General features: G+C 44.4%; 1 protein-coding gene and 1 long non-coding RNA gene across 8 annotated transcripts in view; one reads left to right on the top strand and one right to left on the bottom strand.

Annotated features, from left to right (window-relative positions):
• lncRNA:CR44357 (long non-coding RNA:CR44357) overlaps positions 1-19,987 on the top strand; it is a 239,347-nt gene that overhangs the window by 157,812 nt on the left and 61,548 nt on the right. The window lies entirely within an intron of this gene.
• The window catches only part of Cph (Chronophage), a 104,210-nt gene continuing 90,276 nt past the window's right edge, over positions 6,054-19,987 (bottom strand). For 3 of the 5 annotated variants that reach the window (NM_132157.2, NM_001370055.1, NM_001103430.4), the window contains 3 exons: positions 15,206-15,622; positions 14,757-15,074; positions 6,448-10,935 (listed from right to left, as the gene is read on the bottom strand). In NM_132157.2, coding sequence (NP_572385.2) covers positions 8,084-10,935; positions 14,757-15,074; positions 15,206-15,458 — 3,423 coding nt within the window. In that variant the 5' untranslated portion in view covers positions 15,459-15,622 and the 3' untranslated portion in view covers positions 6,448-8,083. Of the gene's footprint in view, positions 10,936-14,756; positions 15,075-15,205; positions 15,623-19,987 lie in introns of all 5 variants that reach the window. The other 2 variants (NM_001103429.5, NM_167121.3) reach the window with 1 other exon arrangement.

The following is a 19,987-nucleotide window of genomic DNA, read 5'->3' as shown; positions in this document are numbered from 1 at the left end:
CAATAGCATCTCCTCATCTCATTGCAAAAAAGGGGAAGCTGTTGTCGGGTCAGCGGGTCAGAGATCAAACCAATTAACCCCACTGATCTCGGAAGCTGGGCCACAGATCACTCTCGAAATGAGCTGGAAAACTAGTTATTTTTCGACATCATTTTCGGGGGATTTCGCTGGGCCGACTTGTTGACCTTTGGCCATGCCATTTAGACAGAGAGAATCCACTCGTATGCACAGCATCTCCATCATCATCATCCGGAACAGGAAACATCAGGGGGTTAAGCCGAGTGTGGAATTTAATTAGAGCCCGTATTTGGGTTGATTTTTCTCTCTCAGGTGAGCTCTGCGAAAAACGTGTAGCCATGCAAATTGTGCACACGGGAAAAGAATTACTTCCTATTTCCAAAAAAAAAAAATACAAATATTATTAATTTTCAAAGCAAAGATGTTAAATACGTTTAAAGGGGTTGTTAAAAAATGAATTAATTTGGGAGTAATATTTGAATATCTTTTGAACACATTGCAATTTGTATTTCCCAGGATTATCGAAATAAGCATATAGCTTATTTAGAGCATTTCTTATCTCAGTGCATCGCAACTCTTTGGTTGTCATAAAAATTTCAGCATGTGCTCGAGTACAGAGTTCCCAAAAGGGTTGAGTTGCTGGTTATTTACCCCTGGGCAATTGTCATAGGCACGCACCATCTAAATTCTCACTAATCACGCAATTAGAGTTTAATTAAAGAAGCTGAATCCGAAAACACGCTACTTTTTCCACAATTTCCACAGTGACACTACGTTTTATTTTCCATTTTATTTATATATACTTTTTTAATTTGCCTGCCCATCTATCTTGGCTTTTTCAGCTCTGTAATTGTGCAACAAAGTTTGGTCCAGGTGTTTACGCAGCTATGTGTGTGTGTGTGTTCAGGGGGCGTGTATGTGTGTGTGTGTGTGTGTGTGTGTGTGTGTGTGTGCGTGGGCCAGGTGGACAAATGGATTTTCCAAATAAGAGAAGCGGGAAAATGGGCGGACTACAAAGGCAAAGCCAACTCGGGATTGCATTCGCATTCGCGTTTTTGTTTGAAAGAGTCCCAGGAACAACAAAAAACAGTGGCGGCGGCGGTGGAGCTGGTTGAAAAAGGTGGCTCCGGTCGCTGGTGGGAGGTGGTGGGGTTGGGTGGGGTCGGCTTAAAGAATGCAAACAACCCAGTGAAAAGTTAGAAAAGTCATTGAATGTCAGCCATGCAAGAAGAGAATGAAGCGGTCGACGAGGGGCGAGCGGAAAAGTTGCACTCTCCACTGGCCAGGTTTTCCAGGGGGGGTTTTCCTGACCCCCAGCCCGTCTCACTCTTTTACTCGCACACACGCCGGCTTAATGATTCTTTTATTCATTATTTCTCTTTTTTTTTTTTTGCACTCACACTCTTGGTTCTTTTTTCTACATGTGAAGAAAATGAGTCCCGAGAGTAACACAATAATTGTATTAACTATTTAACTAAATTAAGCTGTATAAAAAGTATATGAAATTATACAAAATTGTATTTGGCTTAATTCGTCAAGGTTTTGTTTTTCATAGTTAATTATATTTTAATAAGTAAGTTATGTCGGATATATTGAGTGAGTTCTGTGTTCTGTATACTTTTTTCCGTGCAGGTGTGTGTGTGTGTGTGGGCAATGGCGCAAGTTAGCCAGCGCCTGTGCAGGGGGACGGTCGCCGGGGGCGTGGCTGTGCATCCTCAGGGGGGTGGAGACGGGTGGACCAGGATGTCGGGGGCCAGAGCTTTCCCCTGAGGACAACGGAGGATGCCGCCGGAGCTGCGCTTTGGGGCTCTTATTAACGAACCAGCGAGTGCGCGAACGAGCGTGCCTGGTGTCCTGCCGTGTGTCCACACACTCGCACACGCACACTGCCACTGCCGCACACACATACTCTCACACATGCAAAGACAATGTGCACTTGCACTCCACACACACACACACACATACAACATACACTCACTTACACACGAAATTCGCTCGCACCAAAAAGGATGCATTGAAAGGACCTCGACCATCCGCTCTTGCACTCCATCCACCCACCACCCCTCCCCCGCTTTATGACGCCACAAAGGTTCATGGACAGTATGAGAGTCCTTAGCTGGCACAAAAGAAAGGCTTAAGTTTCCATTTGGTCTCTAGAGCACGATATCCAGCGCCAGGACACTCACTCACACATGCATGTGCACGGGTACATAATGTGTGTGTCCGTGTGTGTGTCCTGCGGGCAAAGGGGATACGGGGATCCGAAGAGGCTGAGGCAGGGTTCCATTGCCCACTGCCCGAGCACTACACTTGTAATAATAAGCACAACAGTTCGAATACATATTAATATTATTAGTTTTTAGAAATATATTTGTGTGACATACACTTTTTTCATTATACGAAGGCCATTTAACAAATTATCATTCGTATTAATGTGTTACTTAATGTTCGCTTATATTTCTTTCTGTGTAAAATGGAGCTGCGGAAACGAAACGAATGGAATGGCTACGAAAAAGCCGCTATAGTCTGCGCTTCAGATTCGGATTCAGTTTCGGTTTTCATTCCCGTTTTCGGTTGCCTTTTGCTTGTGGCGGCAATGCGCGTGCATCCTTTACGGTTTGTCCGCATATCCTGGAAATCCGGGTGTATTAGTCCGTTTGAAATATGCATGCATTAATAATCACATGAACAACTGCAAAAATGGAAAGTGGAAATGTATAGAAGTTATATAGAACTATTTAACAAATTTATAAATACTTTGCTGCATATCTTACCAATCGAATTTTCGTCTTGTGAAATTTAATCATTATTTTAAATAACCATGGAAGAAGGGAAGAAGCTAAGTTGATCAGTCGCCTATGGAGTAACTGGCGAATATGAATGTGTTCTGACTTTGGACCCATAGACATTTGTTCTTTGACTTTCTTTGCTTTCCGGGTGAGACACCCACTCATTCCATCCGTTAGCCCCCCTCTGACCAAAACCCCACCCACCTCCGGCCCTACGATTCGCGTCTGTGCAAGAAGTTTGTGGTATCATTCCATTGGCATTGGCAAGCCAGAAGCAGAGACGGAGACCTTTTATTGTTTTGGTAACGTGAAAAAAGAATAGCATCGTCTAAATGATAAAAAACAATGCGCAAAGAAGTGTAAAAGTTGTGCTCCATATATATATATATATATGCATATATATATATATATAGATATTATAAAGCTGGAGGCCTGGGGATCTCGCAAGATCTGCGTAGCCCCCGTGGACGACGCCATGTTTGCTTAACGGTGCCAAAATAACCCCTTCGCATTTACGATGACTGTGGGTGGATGTTGGGTGGTTTTGCTCTAGCTGTGGCAGCCATTCCCGGCCAGGGTTTCAATTAAAACATCACCCGGCGCAAGAGATCCCCTCTGCCGCCCGCCACTTTGAAATTATTCAAGTGGTCAGATGGTGTTGTTCATTATTCCTGTAGTTGTTTTTGTAATTGTGCACACTCGAAGGGGTTGAAATGGCACATACACGCACTTCGAGTACATACGTATGTGTATGCATATCCTGGCAGACTCCGTTCACAGATACAAATACAGGCTACATCCGCTTACATTGGTAGCTGTGCGAGTGCTTCAATTCGAACATAATAAATTAATTTATCATCAGAAAAGAATCTCTGCCAGCTAACTGTAAAAGTTTCACCCTTGTAGAGAGGAAAAGCGAGAAAGAGATGGTCGCATGTGTGTGAGCTACCCGCCATGTGTATTATACACACATACTTGAATTAGTCGCTGCACGAACAAATGTCGCCTTCACATCCTTCCAGCCTTATTTTCCCCAATGTCCCTCCAAAAATTTCCGCCCTTCCCACACCCGCCTGAAAGTAAAGCCACAGACCGAATCGCAGTCCTTGTATCCGCTTCGAGTTTTTGAAAAGGAAGGGAATGGACTAAAGCCCCAACCAAGGACGAAGAACTCAGGACCCCTTGCAAATGGAGAATGAATAATGCGCACCAAGTGGGGTCCACACATTCGGCAGGACCCTGTTATTAATTGCCCACCTTCAACCGCGGTACGCCGCTTTTCCAACAAAAAGCAGTCCAATAGAGACTATTTAATACTGAGTCCTTGTAGTCCGATCTGGAGCAGAGCAAAGTGCAGAAAGTCATAGGTTGCTATATTAGTATATTATTATATAACACTACTAAATCGCAGATTCAACATCTATGCTATGTGGTCACTATTTGTTGTAAGAAAAATATCAGAATATTACGTACAACTTTTGTAATAGAAGTTCAAATGTGGAATGCCATACCTTGTTGAATTCGTAGCTTTATTTCCTATCTAGTGGCATTCTCAGCTAAAATTTTTTAAATTTCACGATTTTTCGAAAAAAAAACGTGATGTTACCCCTTATAAAAAAGTGAAAATATCGAAAAAAAATTATTTTTACCAAATCATCTAAAAATGCTAATGGGTCGTTAGGTTAGGTTATCAGCTGCAAAAAACAGTACGTTACGTATCCGTAAGTCTTAATTTTGCGAAGTTACAACTAAAAAACCAATAAAAAAATCGATAATTTTGGTTAAAAACATGGGTCGCGATTTTTAGTTAGAAAAATATCAGAATTTTACGTACAACTTTTTTAATGAAAGTTCAAATGTGGAATGCCATACCTTGTTGAATTCGTAGCTTAATTTCCTATCTAGTGGCATTCTCAGCTAAAATTTTTTAAATTTCACGATTTTTCGAAAAAAAAGTGAAAATATCGAAAAAAATTATTTTTACCAAATCATCTAAAAATGCTAATGGGTCGTTAGGTTGGGTTGTCAGCTGCAAGAAACAGTATGTTTCGCATCCCTGAGTCTTAATTTTGCGAAGTTACAACTAAAAAACCAATAAAAAAACGATAATTTTGGTAAAAAAAAAAGGGTCTTGATTTTTAGTAAGAAAAGTATCAGAATTTTACCCGCAACTTTTGTAATGGAAGTTCAAATGTGGAATGCCATACCTTGTTGAATTCGTAGCTTAATTTCCTATCGAGTGGCATTCCCAGCTAAAATTTTTAAATTTTACCATTTTTATATGAAAAAATAGTGAAAATTTCGAAAAAAAAAATATTGTTACTGAATCATCTAAAAGGGACAATGGGTGGTTATTATGTTGCCTATCTGTGCATCTAAATTTTTCGGACTTACAACTTAAAAACCAAAAATAATTAACTCTGATTCAGGCGAAAAGACATTCCAAAAATCCAGAAATTTGCCATAAAAATTTACATTTTCAAGACTTTTAAAGACGGCTTAAATAACCAGGCAACAATAACTATAAGTTGGTTTTCAGACACCTGCTACTGATTATGATCGCCTATAAACACTGCACACCATATATTCAAGTTGAAGTGAAGTCGATTCGTTCGATGTCCGTTTGCAACCGGCGAAGAGCCAGACGCGTCGAACTTGTTCGACCGCGAGCTGGCTCGAACTGGTCAGTGGGCGTCGATGGGTGTGTGTGTGTGTGTTTGTGGTGGTGGGTGGAGGGTTGCTGCCGCAGTCGACAGCGACTGCGCTGGCGGCGTCTCATGTGTGAGGTTCCGTTTGGGCAGTATTTCGGTCTCGCTTTCAGATGCCAGATGCCAATTGAAGTTTCCGCACATGACTATTGGAGCTGTTGGTGGTGCTTGGATTGGTCACCGGCTGGTCGAGTGGTCACGAGGGATTGCGGCAAGAGGGGGAGGTAGGTGGGTGACCAATGGGGGTCATGTACTGGGCGCTCTCTTTCTGTCGCTCTCATTTTCCTCCCTACATAGTTTCTTGTATTTTCGACCCATTTAGGCAGCGGAAATGAGAGCGCCACCTGGCGTTGGGTTTTGCCTACCCTTACTTGTAGGCAACATAATTTTTTCGTCGCACGATCGTTTCCGATTTTAATGGGTTGCCTACCTTTAGGCTCGAATGTAGGTTCCACGTTGCTATAAAATCATTTATGGGAAAATAAAAGTCGCTTTCGCTCTCTCGCTTACAGTTTTTCAATTGTATTTTTATATTTTTGTATTTTCGTAACACAGACAACTATCATTTAATTATTAATTTTTAAATTTGTGTTTTTGTTTTCCTTTTCGTATTCTCGTTATTGTTACTTTCAAAAAATTACACACATTTGAAAAATATTTTTGTTTTTTTTTTTCCGTTTTGTTTTTCCTTTAATTCGCTCCTTGCTATTGCTCTCGGCCAAATGAGACAATGTCTTGGTTTAATTTTTTTTAGTATAAAGGTTTCTTTTTTATAGCTACATTTAATTTTCTAAGATTTAATGATAGTTTTAGTTTGCTTCGTTTCGTTCCGGTTTCCGTTCGCCTATGCTCCTCTGCTTCTCGTGGAAGAAATCAGTATTGAAACCAAAAATGTTGCCAAATAAATCATAACTCGTGTGTTTTTTTTTTTTAATTTTCATGGATTTTTGTTTATTCAGTTTTCGATTTATATATATGTTCTATATATGTTAAACACAATGCATTAAAACCTCATTCTTAAATTTAGTACATGTCGAATTCGATAAATTATGCACGGTAAACTTCGTCGATATAAACTGTGGAAATCGCCGGTAATAAGGCAATTTGGGAAAATATAACTGCTTTAGTAGGGGGATTTCCAGGTGGGATTTTAGGGGACTCGAAACAAAACAAGGTTTAAACTAATGTTGCGCCTTTGAATTTTGCTCACAAAAATGTATTTTTACTACAAAAACAAACAATTAAATATTAATCAAAATTTTGGATCTCAATTTTTTTTTAGTTTCAATCAAATAACGAAAATCAACAGCAAAAAACAATTTATAAAAAAAATGCACTTTATCGTGTCCTTTTTTTCCGCCTTTTCATTGTCCGTTTTCCAGCTCTCTTTCGTCTTTTACTTTAATTCTGTCTTTTTTTTTGTTAGCAAGAAAACAATTTTCGTTCTCAGTTCTTCAGTCTTCTAAATCTAGTTGTTGTCGTTTTGTTTGTTTGTTTGTTGTTGTTTCGGTATTTTCTCGTTAATTGCTTTCTTCTATTTCTTATAATTCACTTGAAGTTTTACGTACAAATTTGCATCTTCATCTTTTTTCAATTTGCTGCTGCTTCAAAATTTATGCATGATTTTCCTTGTCAGCTTAGACTAAAATTGTTTAAAAAAAATTTGTGTTTTACATTTATATTTATTTATGTATGTAAAAAAATTTGATTATTTTTCGTTTTTTCGTTTAAATTACATTTAATAATAGAATTATATCTATGCAAAAAAAAAGGTAAGGAGAGGAAAGGAAATAAAATCAAGGGGAACTCGAATAAAACGAATACATATACGATAATCATGATTAGAATTAGATTTAGGATTTTTACAAGTGTTCGTCTTTAGTGCTAGGGGTCTAGATTTACTAAAAAATGTACATCGATGAAAAAAATATTCATTCATTCGCTCGCCCATATCGGTAATATTCATATAGTAATGCCTTTAAGTTTAGAGTATAATTTTGCTTATTTTTGTGGCTCGCTGGGAGCAGAATTTTTGCATATTTTTTTTTTTACGTTTAGGTTTAGTAGGTTTCTTTTTCATTTTATACAAATCCTTTCTCATTTTCTTACTTAGTCCTAGAAAATACACTGGAAAATGTGTGTCCACACAAGTACTCACTAATTGATTATATTATTACATTTACGTATATTTATATACTATATATATAAATTACAAGCACGAAAAAAAAATGTTGGAAAAAAATGTGGTGTGGTTTTGTTTTCGTTACAAAAAAAAGGTTCGAATCTTTAAAATTATATTACATAACGGTTATTGCTTTGGTATTAAATGCCTCTGGTCGTTTTTTTTTCGTCGCCTGGAAGGAGCTGGATGGGGGCTTTTTTCAAAAAAGTCATATTTACAGGGGGCTTGGTATATTTTTTGCTTTCTAAATCGTTTTAACACCTTTAGAAGATGCGCGACATGATGCGACTGCGACTGGTCTGTTGCTGCTGCGGCTGCTGCAGATGCGGCTGATGCTGTTGCAGTGGCGGTGGTGGCGCCAGCGGCACGGGAAAACCACTGAAAAGTCATGCCTCCTCCTTAAGCGATATGGGATGGACGCCGGTCATGCTGGAGGAGGCATTCGAGTCATTGTCGCCGCTCACGCTGCCCGGCAGTGAGAGATTGTGACCGCTGACGAACTGCGGCGGATAGCCAACGACGCCCATGGGCGACAGTTGTTGCTGCTGCTGTTGCGACTGCTGCGCCGCCTGGGCCTGTACCGCCTGAGCTTGTACCGCCTGAGCCTGCTGGGCAGCGGCCTGGATGTGCTGCGCTGCAGCCTGTGCCGCCTGAGCGGCGGCCACCGCATTTGCAGCCGCCGCCGCCTTGCCCTGGTTGACAACGCACTTGCGCATGTGCTTCTCCAGAGTCGAGGGCACGCTGAAGGGCATGTCGCAGAAGCGGCAGCGGTACACATCCTTGCCGGTCCGTCCGTGGGTCTTCATGTGCCGTGTCAGCTTGGAGCTCTGGGCGCAGGCGTAGGAGCACAGTTCGCACTTGTACGGCTTCTCGCCGGTGTGACTTCTGCGGTGCACTGTCAGATTCGAGCAGTTCTTGAACACCTTTCCGCAGAACTCGCAAGTGTCGTTGCGCTGGCGACTCTCCTTCTTGAGCAAAGGACCCTGGATCAGCGAGTTGGCTCCGCCCAGGCCCAGAGGCTTCAGCTTCAGGTTTTCGAACAGAGCCTCATTCCGGTGGAGAGCCTGCGACATGCCCCACCAATCTCCGCCGTCCATCTTCATCCGCTTGCTTAGCTCGAAGGGATTGGGGAAGGGATTGAAGAGCGGTACTTGGGAGGGAGCACCGCCATCCTGCGGCTGCTGGAACATGTTGCAGTTCTTGGCGAACTCATCCCGCAAACGCAGAGCGGCCACAGGCAGACCATTCAGCTTGTCGCTCAACGGAGCACCCGCTCCACCGCGATTATTGTTGTCGGCTGCTGCAGCAGCTGCTGCGGCGGCGGCGGCTGCCTCCTTGCGTCCCGACTCCTGGAGCGCCTGCTTGTAGGCCTCACTGTACTGGGCAATGTTGGACAAACCGAACTTGTCCATCAATTCACCGACCAGTGAAGTGGCTCCTGAACTCGTCGTCTTGGGACTCTGGCTCTTGCCATCGATACGATTGCTAACACTAAGGTCCTCTGCCTTATAGTCCATGTCCTCACACTCTTCCAGCTCATCCTCGTCTTCATCCTCGCCATCGAGGTCACCATCGCCATCGGGATCGTTATCCCCGTCGCCCAACTCCTCCTCCGACTCGTCGGGATTGGGATCCTCGTCGTTGTCGGCCTCATTCGTTTCTAGCGAATCGGCATTGCTGCCATCGTCCTGGTTATCCTGGTTGTCCTGATCATCCGCCGGACTGCGGTGCACCCGCATGTGCTTCATCAGCTTCTGGATGTGGGAGCACTCAAAGTCGCAGGCAGTGCACTTGTACGGCTTCTCGCCGGTGTGGGTCCTCTGGTGGATAATCAGATTGTTCTCGAAGCGGAACTTTTTGTCGCAGTAGCTGCAGGAGTAGCAGTGGGCAATTGGTTCCTGCAAGGACACATCTCCCGTTTTCGAGGGTGGCGTGCTCGCGGAACGCGGGGTGCTGGCCAAGATTAGTCCCAAGCTGCCATTTTCAGAGCTGGCATCGCCCAGCTTCTCGGGAGGAGTGAGGGAATGGGGTCGCGGGATTGTGGCCAGTTGCTGTTGCTGCTGCTGCGAGGGCGAGGGGCTCGCGAAATGCGGCGATTGCTTCTGTCGAGGACTCGGCGAGCTCGAGTTAACAGTGCTGCCAGCTCCAGGGCTTGTTGTGCCCGCAAGCTGACGCAATCGCTGCGAGTAAAAATCCATCTGCTGGGGTTCCAATTTTAGGGAGCCACCAGCTCCACCAACCAGACCGGGTGTTATCTGCTGTTGCTGTTGCGATTGCTGCTGGGACTGCTGTTGCTGCTGTGCGGACTGGAGTTGCTGCTGGGCGCCTTGTTGTTGCTGCTGCTGCACCGCCTGCTGCTGTTGCTGCTGCTGCTGGGAGCTCAGAGATGGTGGTGGCAGGGCAGCCGGGGGCACCGATCCCCTCTGGCTGCCACTGCTGCTCGACGATGGAGGACGTGGCTCACCCGAACCGGAGACCACGCCACCCACCACCTGACCATTGGCATTGAACTGCGCCTGAGCGGCGGCAGCGGCGGCGGCCAGGTTGAAACCATGGTGGCGGAACTGCTCGCTCACCAACTGCTCCATGCGGTAGTGATCGGCGGGCGAGGGGCGTCCAAAGAGCGGCGCCACCGTAGGAACTACATTTCCGGCCTGGGCCAAAGCTGGTGGCAGTGGCATGCGCAGCAGCTGGAAGGGATTGGCGTGCATAGCCTCTGGCGGCGGCAACAGTGGATGATGACGCATGCCAGCGGCCATGGCCGAAGCCAGATTTTCTCTTTGTTGCTGCTGCACGCGCTGCTGTTGCTGCTGTGCCTGCTGCTGCTGCAGCTGCAACTGCTGCTGTTGCGGTGAGCCAATGCTGCTGGTGTTGCTAATGCTGCCACCGCTGGTGTTCACCAGCGAATTGGAGCAGGTGGAGCTAACGGAGGTGGACAGAATGGTCGAACCTGCTGCTCCCAGCGGACTGCTCCTCTTGGCCGACGATGTAACTGCAGGATTGGGACTGACCGCTGGCTGTGGACTCGCCAGACCGGAAGCGGATGCTGCTGCAGCGGCGGCGGCCAAGGCCAGAGCACTGTTGTTGAGGGCAGCGGGTGTGGCCACCGTCAATGTGGCTCCTCCTCCGGGACTCTCCACGTAGATCTTGACGCCGTGCGAGTGCTGGACGTGCTGGATGAGGCGCCAGGCGGAGGTGTAGCGGGTTTTGCACGTGGAGCACGTATAGTTGCTGGGTTCTGTAAAATACAACAATAGCAGTATGACGTTTAGTACACAGTACATAAATAATTGGAGTAAATTAATAAACTAGCCTAAAAGAAACTTTAATTTCCGAGCACTTTAAATTGCATTACCAGCTTAGCTAGAAGTTTGGACGCGCACATTTTGGTTGCCTGGCAATTTCGTTATTAATTATTAATGAGCATTTTGCGGAGGCGCGGATCCTAGCCAGTATTTATTTATTTATTGATTTTGCAGCGCGCGCGGTTGGCATGCCAAAATGCGCCAGGACACGCATGAAACCCGGGACGGAGATTGCCAATATAGCGTAGGATATTGCTTCATGCAAACGCACACATACTGGCGCACACACATGTGTGTCCTTTAGTTTGCTGCGGTTTTGTCGCGACATTTGTTAATTTGCCATGGCGGAAATGGCAGCCCTAAAAACCACCCACCAAATGTCCTGCGTCCTGTGCCCCGTGTCCTGTGTCCTATGTCCTATGTCCTGCGACACATGTGCCGCCTCGCGCAACAGATGTAAAATTGGAAAATTTATGAAAAATGTGCAAAGAAGACACTTTTCCTGTTCGCTTCTCCCGTTTTTTTTATTTTTTTTTTTTTTTTAGTTTGCGTCGCCACTAAAAACGAAAATTTCTAATAAATAAAAATTGAAAGCCAAGGCGAAGAGGGCTAAGGATCTGGCCACATGTCGCCACCGAGGACAACAAGGTGTTAATGCCATCGAAACTATGGCGAACGAACTACCCCCGTGATGAGGACGCACTCTGCATTTAAATGACGCCTTTAAAGCGCACAGAATGAACATTTTCCGAAAATTATCCATAAAAATGAATGGAAATGGAAAGGCACGAGACAGGACACGCATTCTCCACACTTTTCCTTTTTTTTTTTCTTTCCTGTACAATTTTTTATGGGAATCCACATTAAACTTGTGCTGGCAGGGGGCAGAGAACTGAAACAGCTTCCTGGCGCTGTCAAAGGTGAGTCGTGTTTAACATGATTTCGCCGCGACCCTTTGGCAGCGGGATCAGGATCGGGATCCTGAGATCAGGGATCGCTGGCCCGCATGCCACAGGAAATGCAAATGAATTTGACAGATAATACGTTTTCAATGCCTCATCCCCGTGAAAAAACACAAGGAGCAACCCTTGAATACTGCCAGCGGAAAGGGTTGTGCGATCGCCGAGCCACCAAAAAAAAAGAGGTAAAAGTTGTCGAAAAACATCAGGCATTATTTGTCTGATCCTTGATCGCACAGCTCGCGATGCGCACGCGCTTCAATATAATCATATAGATAAAAAAAAAAGGAAGAGAAGAGCGAGCGGGTAAAACACAAAAGGCGCGGGTTTGGCACGTTCTGATTCTGTCAGCTGTCGAATGCGGGAAGTTTCGACACGGAAAATAAATTTAAATATTATTATATTATATTTTGGTATAATATAATAATTATATTATTATTTGGCAACATAAAAAAAAAATGTGAAAAAGGTTGCATTATTAAAGCAGAAATAAGGTTATTAGGCCGAGAAAATTTCAAAACAATAATATATTCATGTCTTGTGCGTAGAATTTTCAGCTGCTGTTTCAATATTCTTTTTTTTTTCAAAATGATTTGCTAGGTTTGCATCAAAATTATTTAATTAATATTCCTTTTCAAAAAGTTTACTATTTTTCACTCTGCACTTCTCGCAGACAAAGAGCGCGGATATCCCGGCACCGGAAATGGCAAATTGACCGCCAGGAAGTGCACTCGTCTCACAGTGCGTATGAGCGATTTTACCAGCGGGTGGCGATCAGAAAATGAAAGGGTTGCGCGCGTAATGGGATAATTGTTGCAGCTTCGCCAACTGTCAGCATCCTAAGCCAGCCAGTCGGTCTGTGTGAATCCTTTTCCGGCTTTTTCCGCACAAAGGACAAAAAAGGACGTGGGACACCACCGGGCGACTTCTAATCCTCCGCAGGACGTGGAGTTGCATGAACCGAAGGCATTAGCCATTGATTTCGACCACTCGACCATTCGCTGGTGTTTTATACACTCAGCTTTCTCTCCTCTCCTCTTCTCTTATCTACTGTTTTTTTTTTTTCTTTTTGGCTCAGTGCCAGCATGAGTCAATAATTGCGGTCTGAGCCATAACCCACCCGCCCCATCTGAGCTGTGACCCTTAACCCCTTAACCCTTAACCCTTGATGGGGTTTCATTGTCGCTGCGGTCGCGACATGCTGAGCCTCGAAATTGATAATTAACACGGCGCGCTGACAGGTGAAAAGTCCTGTGGCAAGGACATGTTGCATTTACATTTTTGCAACAAATATCCATTTTGTTGACAGTTGGCTTTCTTTTATTCAACGAGCACTGTGGCTGCCTGGTTGGTTGCCATGGCGTATTTATAATTACCAAATGGCCAACAATGGCCCAAATGGAAGGAGTTAGGTTGGACAGCCCAGTAAAGTAAAGTACAGAACAGAACAGAAAAAAAAAAAAACAAAAAACGAAAGGAAAAAAAAAGAGAAAAAAGGCAGAACAATGCGTAATTAACGCAGCTCTGTGCGAGTTGTATCTGTGTATCTGTATTTCCAGATGTATCTGGATCTGTATCTATATATCTGTGCATCTGTGTGACTTGTCAGTTGGCATTGTCAGAGTCAAACAACTTTTTGCCGTATTGTCAGTGACTTTTGTTGTTCGCTGTTCGTGTCAAAAGCGCAAAAGTTCAAGGGTTAAATGGCGTATGTGTAGCTTGTGCCTTTCCCCCCCTAGCTATCTATTGTTTCTGTCTATCTATATATCGCGATATATATTCATCCCAATTTTTAAGGCCAATTTGATGTTGTGAGTCAATCGCTTTTCGGCTGACACACGACCTTCGCGATGATTTCATATGCTGACCTCTCTTGGGCAGTTAACAAACAACAGCGACAACAACAAAAAGCAACGGACAGGGCACCTCTTTCAGTGAGTTCAAGTAGAGGGAATTCTTGTACTTATATTTATTTTATTTTGTTTTTTATTCCCTTAAATATCCCTTGTTGTTTTGGCCCGCTTTTGTGCGTGTGTCAAGTCCAGTGCGATGTCCTTTGTCCAGTCAAGTGGCCTTTCACCCCCTTTGGCATTCCTTAGCTGCTGTTTTTGAGGCATTCAAATTACCCTCGAGGGCAGCTTCCGAGCTACAGCGCTGCAGAGCTGCGGCTTTATTGTCCTGCCTGGTTACCCTTAACCGTTGCCATAGTCCTTGCTTGTTTTTTTGTATTGCTGTCTTTGGCTTTTCATCATCATTTGCATTGAAATGTCAAAGTCAAAGGCCAGGGAAAGAGAACGACACACAGAGAGAGAGAAGTAGAGAGTCGGGGCTTCGATTGTCGCCGCTGTCCGAGTGTCCTTTTTCGTCCTGCTGCCACTGCCACAGCCGCTGCAGTTTATCAGCATTGAGAGCTGCGCTTTGAAGTCCGCAGTCCGCTGTCCGGACTCCATATTCCGTTGTCCATAGTCCACAGCCCGCAGTGTCCGCGCTTTTTTCCCCGTATTATTATTTATGTGTACTTTTTTCTTAGCCCATTGCCCCTGAAGAAGAACCAGGGGTTTGGGTTTGCCATGGTTCGGTTTTCGGTTTGGTTTCGTTCGGTGTTTTTTTTTATTTAATGCAGCTGCAGCTTATCGCCGAGGGCCCGCGGCCCGATCATCACATCAAACACATTTTTTATTCGACCCTGCTTCTGCTTTGGAGGGAATTTTAATTTTGCCACCCAAATATGCGCCATGCTATTTTGGCAGAATGGGAAAGTATGGCTACCCTAGACCGGAGTTGGGTGGACTCACCTGTGTGGACTGTGTTGGCCTCGGCATCGACCAGCTCCATTTTGGGCCGCTTGGCCAGCGAGCGCTCCTCCATCTCCTCATCGTCATCATCATCCTGATTTTGATGATGGTTGACGCCCTCCTCATCGTAGGGTTCCTGCTTGACCTTCGCCTGTTTCGGCTGCGACTGCTTATCCTGCCGATCCTGCTGCTCCTCCATTTCGCAGCTGCTGTCGCCGGAGGATTGCCGCTCAATGGCCGCTGGACTGGAGGGGGCGGCATTCGAATCGAGGGTGGTGGCGCCCGTCTCGCTGTCCTTGGGCGTGGTATTGTCGTTCTCTGTAAGAAGCATTAAAGGGGTCAGCTTATTAGTACACTGAGAGAAACCAATACATTTAACTACTACTACTCGTAAATGGAGAGCAGAGCTATAAAAAACTAACTTGCTAAACTTGTGATTGACCACTCACCGTCTACTAAGCGTTTGGGTGTGCTGCTGGCTCCGTCGGCCAAAAGGTCCGCCGGACTCGGTGGTGGTGTGTGTATCCTAGATCCGCTGGCCGTACTGCTGGCCGCCGCCGCTGCTGCTGCCGCCGCTGCTGCTGCTGCAACAGCTGCTGCCGCTGACGCTGGAGCGGATTTGCGGCCGGATATGGGGGCGGAGATCGAGGGGCGGCGGTTGACAAGGCTGAGCGGGCGACCTTCCTCCGCGTCGCGATCCATCTGCGGATTCTGGGTGGCGCACTGGCCATAGTTCTCCTTGTTGCACTGCAGCACCTTGTGCTGGATGAACTTAACAATGTCCGAGAGGGCGAACGCCTTCTGGCAGGCGCCGCACGTGAGGATGTCCTGTGTGGCCACGGCATCGTTCTCTGTGGAGTCGGAATCTGTAAGAAAAAAAAAAGAGAGAACAGTTTGGGATTAGCTTAGTTGAGTTAATAAATATTCCCTCCTCTTTATTTAGCCCATTAAGTTGGCTCAGTTCGGCATGCCGAACGGCTTCATTAATTGTTCTCAGTGCAAGTGAAAATCCCCTATTTACATTTGGACAGATAAGCAAATATGCTCGTTCCGGAGGAGTGAGGCCCATGCCGCGAATGCCAATCTCTGTGCACTTTAATTTATTTGCCAAATGCCAGGGAACAATAAAAATAGCCCAACAACCGCCCCCAAACCGCCAGTATTTGCATATATGGGTGTGTGGAAAAGGAGATTCCGATTCCCAGCTCTGAATTTAGGACTTTGGCTTTGGTTTTTGGTGGTGACGGTGGCGGTGGCGGCGGTGGTGGTGGTGGTGGATTGATTGTGTGCATGACCATAAATTCCAGTAGCTGTGCAATTAATTCGACTGCTTTTTGCCACACATACATAGTTAAAGTATCTGCGGTTGTCATGGCTTATCTGGCCCAGAAATTAGCAACACCAGTGCATAGCAAGCAAGCAAGCATAGAACTTAAGCGCCCCGAAGGCAGTTAAACTTTTGTTTTCGATTCCATCGACAGGACTTGATTGACCAGAAAGGCTTTGTGGTGGCGTGGGGAAATATGGAAGAAATATAGAGTGAAAAAACGCAAGGGGACTCTTTGTCGCCCCAGGATACTCGGGGGAAAAAGTTGAAATCGAAAATGCACAAGTTTTCGGTCAAGCTAAACTTTTTTCCTTTTTTGTTTTTATTTGGCATCCCTTCACAAACTATAATCACACAAGTACAACTCTTGTATTTATACCGTATCCGTAGAAACTATAATCAGAACACTAGTAATATTTTTTTATATCGCACATTTTCCCCATTTTTTTTTATCCATCCAATTGGGATGGGTGACTTTAATCGAAGACATCATCCTCAATTACAGGACATCGCCGCCCCATTCCACGCCCACAGTTGTCAATTAGGAAATAGATCTATGAATTATTGACTCCCTGTCGCTTTGCCACTTGTTTTCTATACATATATTTTTTATGTCCATTCCGGGGGCAGTTCGAACAATTTGCGGTTTGCCCGGGTCCAAACAACAATAACTAATGCGCCCTAAGCGTGGATATTTTGCCCGCCCTGCCAATTGTCCTGCCAGGAGCTACGCTTTTTTTTTTATCAATTGATTGTCCTGCGACGAGGACTAGGGCGAGGGTGATATATATACACACATGTGAACACACGATGATGTAGCCTCTAATTTCTGCTGATTGCCTGGGTGGGCTACGCTCAATTTTCGCTTTTATTTTTTGTTCATATATGCTATTTTCCTTCCCAAAAAAAAATATGTTTTTCTCTCCACCCTCCGTCCTGTTTGACCTTTTTTTTTTGTTGTCCGGGCATTTTACGGCTGATTATTAGTGGTCTTATTTATTGATTGGCCGGCATGCCATTGGCCAGGCCCAAAAAGAAAAAGAAAAAAAAGAAACGCGGAACAGGTAAGTGCAAAGGTGAGCTGCTCTTTTACCTGCTGTCTCGCGGCTAAAGGGGCGTGGTCGAGCAAAAGAAATGGCCGGGGGCGTTGCCCGATGATATTTGCCTAAGCGATTAGATTAGATGTTTGCTCACAGATTAGCAAAGACAGCAGTCACAGACTGCAACTTACGATTATTTATGAAAAGGAAAACTTATTGACAGCGTGCACAATATTGCGCCAGCTGAAGAGGGTTAATAATGCTTAGGAGCCAGGGGGGCTGAACAAAAAAAAAAAAAAAAGAAGTGAACAGAGAACAGGAGAAAAAGGTGAAAGGGTGTGAAGCTGTCAAATGTGTCAGTCCGCCTGACAAGTGTCAACAGAGTCCTTGCCAAATAGATTTCATAAAAGTGCCAGCTTACCGAGACCGTAAAGTCATAAATTGCATTAACCCTTTCGGGCAGTGACCAAATCGAATGCGATTTAAGCAGATCAAATAGTCAATATATACTCGTTTATATGGGTAGGACAAAGGACTGGATTATTCTATTAATATTTGATATTTTATTTTCATAAACGAAATCTGGAAGTTTTACCACACTCCTACCACCCAATTACCGAGTAATTTGCTATGCATTTCCGATCTCCTGATAAAGTTTCACATTTTTGCTAGCTGCGAGAATCAGAATTTATTAGCTAGTGTGATGTCATTGGCATCTTTTACCCTCTTGCATATATGCGTAATTAATTCAGACATTTTCTCCCCGCATTAACAGAAGGAAAAAAAGCCGAAGAAAATAAATTGAAGTGCGTCGATTTGTTAACCGCGCAGCTTAAGTCAAATATTTACGAGCTGCGACTTTGGCCTAAAGCACTCCTGGCCATTTAATGCAAGCCTGCGGCCATTAATATCACCCCCCCGCCCCACCAGACATTGGTATATATTTATATATAGTTGGATGTATCCTTAGGGGTAAGCCAAGTAGGACAATTAAGAATTAACATATTAATAGAAGTTTTGCGCAAATTATCAGGACAAGAAAATATGAAATTCGTTCAACTTCTTGTATTTTTGTTATTTATAACGTTCTCGTGTTATTGACTGCCCAGGGGATGGGGGCGTGGCAGGCCGAAAACAATACGTTGATTGTGCTAATTTATGCCCCCATCCTGGCAGAAACACACACATGTGCAGAGCCAAGGAGTCGAAGGATTCGGTTTTATGGCCCAAAGGTTATGGGTGTCTGCTCTATCTGTGGGGATGCCATAAAAACCAGGCAGAGAGCGCCACACGGTCGTCCTCGTCGTCGGCTGTTTTTAGGTGCTCGCTTTCGTAGGACGCAGGACGAAGGACACAGGACCCCGATGAAAAATGGCGTCAGCCACGAAAAACTGGACCAACTATCCTATCTGTGGGCAAAATGGTGGAAGACAGCGAAACTTGCGCCTCTTTAAGCAATCACAGTTGTTATTAATATTAAAGTAGAGAATATGGCAAGGAAAAAGACAGTATGTATATGTATCACCATTCATTTGCAATCACTTTGCCTTCAATGCTGCAAAATCGAAAACTAAAGACAGCTGAATGGTTATCCAAGTGCTCCACTTCGTTGACGGGTTGTTAAATAAAAAAACAGAGTAGAAATAATAATAACGAACGCCCCGAAAATGCTGAGTAAATATTTAAAGACAACGCTCTTTTTTTTTTTTTTGTTATTTCGACTTGTTGTATTGTTTTTTGGCCAACTCATTTAAAAGTTTAACAACAAAAAAGGGTTAAACAAATTCAAAATTCTGTGGCAGGCGATAACAGTCGGCGTGGGCGTAGTGGTAGTAAGTATATATATAAATATGTAAGTGTTGTGTCCAACAGGCGGTTGAATTTTTCTTTTATTTTATTTATTTTTTTTTTTTTTTGGCTGACAGTGACAAAGCGACGTCAGCAGCTGAAAAACTGAAAATCAACTGGAGTCGGAGCGGCCCCCGGACTTAATTTGTTTAAACAAATTATGTGTGGATAACATAGCGATACGGATACGTGGAAAGGTGTTTAGCAGCTGAAACTATAACAAACAGAGCGCGATATATCGTACACATGCACATAGTGTTTTATATTATATATGTACATATATATGGTACCGCCTGAAATTACAATGATTTCTGTTGTGCGGGGGCGCAACAAATACGAGTATCGAAGCCCCGAAGCCTTATCACACCGGTCGCCTTCGCAAAGTGTTTTAGCATACAAAATTTGGTTTTATTTGCCTACTGTCCCCCAATAGAGCTCGTTTTCATGGTGGCTCGCGGGGTTCACGGGGTTTTGGGGTAAAAAAAAAAAAATAAATAAAAACGAGGAGAAGAAGCGGTTAGCCAAAAGCTAGCGCTGACTGCTGATAACACCCGCATATGGCGGCAAGGTAAGCGACTGGATATCTGGACAAACAAATGAGCAAACGAATGGAACCCCGACCGTAAAACCGGAGACCGCAGACCCGTAGACGGACGGACAAACGGACGGTACGAGCCCACAGTTACCCCGCCAGGTTGAGTGAATGAGCCATATGCAAATATGGTCGCGGCCTGGAATCGGGCATTAACATATAGTCCACGTGTGCGTCTGTCTGTGTGTTAAAGCTGGACACACATGGCGACTGATAAGCCAAAGGAAATGGGCACAAGGTATGGGCACAACAACATTAAATAATAAAAGAGCATTCAACCGAAAGTGCAATACAAATATATAGCAATTAATATTTAAATATAGCCAGGTGAAAACTTAAATGTATGATAGTTAGTATGTTTAAATTTAAACAGCTTCTCATGTTTTTGCTTTGAATTTTTTTTTTATTTATGGGAAACTAAAGC

The sequence above is a fragment of the Drosophila melanogaster genome, chromosome X (assembly GCF_000001215.4).
Source record: "Drosophila melanogaster chromosome X".
NCBI classification, from domain to species: domain Eukaryota; kingdom Metazoa; phylum Arthropoda; class Insecta; order Diptera; family Drosophilidae; genus Drosophila; species Drosophila melanogaster.
Note: the sequence above shows the minus strand (reverse complement) of the source record. Positions and strands in the feature narration are given on the sequence as shown.